The 4,288-nt window shown below is 50.6% G+C and overlaps 1 protein-coding gene across 1 annotated transcript in view; it reads left to right on the forward strand.

The window, feature by feature from the left end:
* LOC106814960 (6-phosphofructo-2-kinase/fructose-2,6-bisphosphatase-like) overlaps positions 1 to 4,288 on the forward strand; it is a 47,148-nt gene that overhangs the window by 24,770 nt on the left and 18,090 nt on the right. The window contains exons 7-8 of the mRNA XM_014819356.1: positions 803 to 986; positions 2,130 to 2,275. Of these exons, the coding sequence (XP_014674842.1) occupies positions 803 to 986; positions 2,130 to 2,275 (330 nt within the window). The remainder of the gene's footprint in view (positions 1 to 802; positions 987 to 2,129; positions 2,276 to 4,288) is intronic.

The following is a 4,288-nucleotide window of genomic DNA, read 5'->3' on the forward strand; positions in this document are numbered from 1 at the left end:
AACTACTACTACTATACTATAATATATATATATATATATATATATATATATACAGGGATCTCCAAGAGCACTTAGAGCCTGCCGGCCCGCCAGGCTATCGTCGAGCCCCGCCATCCTAAAATGCACCCGTCACTCTAAATGTCATAGCCGCCATGCTAAAGTTAGCGAAAAAAATGTTAAAAATGCTAAAACTATGACCGTAAAGGCAGCCCCGCCATGCTATAATGAAAAAGCTTGGAGAACCCTGATATATATATATACGTGGGTGGGTGTGCGAGTGAAGTGAGTGTGTGCGTATGTGTATGTATGTGCGTGTATATATAATATGTACATATACATATATCACGAGGTCAGCTTCTCCCAGCTACGCTACCGTGCTAATTTTAGCGTCTGACCGTTCCGCGCACTCACCCACGCGACGAATTTAGCTCCGCAAAATCTCGCACGTCCCGCCAAGGTCACAGCAGACTGATCCAGGTCGACGCATTAATCCCGGATCTTTCCCCCACCTTCCCGCGAAGGTGACAGCAGACTGAGTTAGATTGCCGCGTTAATCCCGGTTCTTTCCCATCCCCTCCCCTCCTTCCCGCGAAGGTGACACCAGAGCGATCCGGATTGCCGCATTGATCCCGGAACTTTCCCCCCATCTTCCCGCGAAGGTCACAGCATAATATATACTGATCCGGGTCGGCGCGTTAATCCCGGATCATTCCTCCCCACCTTCCCGCGAAGGTCACCGAGGGTGCACTCCGGGTCGCCGCATTAACTCGGATCTTTCCCGCTCTCCCTCGCGCGTGCGCAGGAAGTTAAGCTGAGCAGTCCGGACTACAAGGGGAAGGATCCGGATGAGTCTGTGCGGGACTTCATGGAGCGCATCCGGCACTACGCTGCGCAGTACGAGCAGATCGACGAACACGAGGATTGCGAGTACTCCTTCATCAAGATTTACAACGTCGGCGAGAAGTTTCTCGTTAACCGCATCGTAGGTGAGCACGCGAGCTTCCTCTCTCCGTGGCTTCTTCTATTCCCCTCTGTGGCCCCTTCCTCCTTCTCCTTCCCCGTGGCTTTTGTGGATTCCTTTCTCTGTGTGGTTTTCTCGCTGTGATTTTCTCTCTGTGGTTTTCTCTGTAGCTTTCTCTCTCTGTGTCTCTGTGGTTTTCTCTGTAGCTTTCTCTCTCTGTGGATTCCTCTGTGGGCCCCTGCCTCCTTCCCCGCCCTCCCTGCAGCTTCTGTGGATTCCTCTCTCTGTGGTTTTTTCGCTGTGGTTTTCTCTGTAGCTTTCTCTCTCTGTCTCTCTGTGGTTTTCTCTCTGTGGTTTTCTCTGTAGCTTTCTCTCTCTGTGTCTCTCTGTGTCTCTTTGTGGTTTTCTCTGTAGCTTTCTCTCTCTGTGGTTTTCTCTCTGTGGTTTTCTCTGTAGCTTTCTCTGTGTCTCTCTGTGGTTTTCTCTCTGTGGTTTTCTCTGTAGCTTTCTCTCTCTATGGATTCCTCTGTGGCCCCTCCCTCCTTCCCTCCTTCCCTCGTCCTTCACCCACTCATTAATCAAGATCTACAACGTCGGCGAGAAGTTCCTCGTTAACCGCATCGTAGGTGAGCGCGCGAGCTTCCTTTTTCCGTGGCTTCTTCTATGGCCCCCTCTGTGGCCCCTCCCTCCTTCCACGCCCTCCCCGCGGCTTTTGTGGATTCCTCTCTCTCTTTGTGGTTTTCTCTCTGTGGTTTTCACTGTAGCTTTCTCTCTCTGTGTCTCTCTGTGGTTTTTCCTCTGTGGTTTTCTCTGTAGCTTTCTCTCTCTATGGATTCCTTTGTGGCCCCTCCCTCCTTCCCTTCTTCCCTCGTCCTTCACCCACTCGCTTATCAAGTTTTACAACGTCGACGAGAAGTTCTTTGCTAATCGCATGCACTTCTCCCCTGTTGCCTTCTCTCCCCCTGGCTTCCTCTGTGGATTCTTCTCTCTGGTTTTCTGTCTCTGTGGGTTCCTTTCTTTGTGGCTCTATCGCAATTGGTTGTTACAGTTTGCCTCATAGAATCTTTTCCGGTTGGTTCCCGCGGATCACCACCTCGCGAAATCATTTCCGATTGGTTCCCGCGGATCACCACCTCGCGAAATCATTTCCGATTGGTTGCGCCCGCAGATCACGTGATGGCTAAGATTGTCTACTACCTGATGAACATTCACATCGTGCCGCGCACCATCTTCCTGTCGCGGCACGGCGAGAGCGAGCTCAACACGAAGGGACGCATAGGGGGCGACTCCGGGCTGTCCGAACGCGGCAGGGAGGTGAGCAGACGCCCAGAGCAGACGCCCTCAGTAACCCCTAGCACAAGATTTTTTTTAATTAAAAAACAAATCTTTAATTTGATTCATTAGATTTTTTTGATATTTAGATTTATTTAGACTTCTATCTTATTAGGTTTCTTTCTTTTTTTAAATAATTTATAGATTCTTAGTAGCCCTCGGCAGACGCCTACAGTTTTCACGGCGCTGAATCTGACGCGCGCATTGTTTTGTAAATGCAATCTTCGCCGGGCGAAGTCTCTACCGCACGTTTTCCTGCCGCTGATATTTTTTCTCGGATTTTCCCCACGCGGCACGTTGCGTCCCTGGGGGAGACCTCTTCCTGTAAGTTCCTCTCTAGAAGTTACATAAGAACGATATATATATACAGGGATCTCCAAGAGCACTTAGAGCCTGCCGGCCCGCCAGGCTATCGTCGAGCCCCGCCATCCTAAAATGCACCCGTCACTCTAAATGTCATAGCCGCCATGCTAAAGTTAGCGAAAAAAATGTTAAAAATGCTAAAACTATGACCGTAAAGGCAGCCCCGCCATGCTATAATGAAAAAGCTTGGAGAACCCTGATATATATATATATACGTGGGTGGGTGTGCGAGTGAAGTGAGTGTGTGCGTATGTGTATGTATGTGCGTGTATATATAATATGTACATATACATATATCACGAGGTCAGCTTCTCCCAGCTACGCTACCGTGCTAATTTTAGCGTCTGACCGTTCCGCGCACTCACCCACGCGACGAATTTAGCTCCGCAAAATCTCGCACGTCCCGCCAAGGTCACAGCAGACTGATCCAGGTCGACGCATTAATCCCGGATCTTTCCCCCACCTTCCCGCGAAGGTGACAGCAGACTGAGTTGGATTGCCGCGTTAATCCCGGTTCTTTCCCATCCCCTCCCCTCCTTCCCGCGAAGGTGACACCAGAGCGATCCGGATTGCCGCATTGATCCCGGAACTTTCCCCCCATCTTCCCGCGAAGGTCACAGCATAATATATACTGATCCGGGTCGGCGCGTTAATCCCGGATCATTCCTCCCCACCTTCCCGCGAAGGTCACTGAGGGTGCACTCCGGGTCGCTGCATTAACCCGGATCTTTCCCGCTCTCCCTCGCGCGTGCGCAGGAAGTTAAGCTGAGCAGTCCGGACTACAAGGGGAAGGATCCGGATGAGTCTGTGCGGGACTTCATGGAGCGCATCCGGCACTACGCTGCGCAGTACGAGCAGATCGACGAACACGAGGATTGCGAGTACTCCTTCATCAAGATTTACAACGTCGGCGAGAAGTTTCTCGTTAACCGCATCGTAGGTGAGCACGCGAGCTTCCTCTCTCCGTGGCTTCTTCTATTCCCCTCTGTGGCCCCTTCCTCCTTCTCCTTCCCCGCGGCTTTTGTGGATTCCTTTCTCTGTGTGGTTTTCTCGCTGTGATTTTCTCTCTGTGGTTTTCTCTGTAGCTTTCTCTCTCTGTGTCTCTGTGGTTTTCTCTGTAGCTTTCTCTCTCTGTGTCTCTGTGGTTTTCTCTGTAGCTTTCTCTCTCTGTGGATTCCTCTGTGGGCCCCTGCCTCCTTCCCCGCCCTCCCTGCAGCTTCTGTGGATTCCTCTCTCTGTGGTTTTTTCGCTGTGATTTTCTCTGTAGCTTTCTCTCTCTGTCTCTCTGTGGTTTTCTCTCTGTGGTTTTCTCTGTAGCTTTCTCTCTCTGTGGATTCCTCTGTGGGCCCCTGCCTCCTTCCCCGCCCTCCCTGCAGCTTCTGTGGATTCCTCTCTCTGTGGTTTTTTCGCTGTGATTTTCTCTGTAGCTTTCTCTCTCTGTCTCTCTGTGGTTTTCTCTCTGTGGTTTTCTCTGTAGCTTTCTCTCTCTGTGTCTCTCTGTGTCTCTTTGTGGTTTTCTCTGTAGCTTTCTCTCTCTGTGTCTCTCTGTGTTTTTCTCTCTGTGGTTTTCTCTGTAGCTTTCTCTCTCTGTGTCTCTCTGTGTCTCTTTGTGGTTTTCTCTGTAGCTTTCTC

The sequence above is a fragment of the Priapulus caudatus genome, unplaced genomic scaffold (assembly GCF_000485595.1).
Source record: "Priapulus caudatus unplaced genomic scaffold, Priapulus_caudatus-5.0.1 Scaffold1013, whole genome shotgun sequence".
NCBI classification, from domain to species: Eukaryota; Metazoa; Priapulida; class Priapulimorpha; order Priapulimorphida; family Priapulidae; genus Priapulus; species Priapulus caudatus.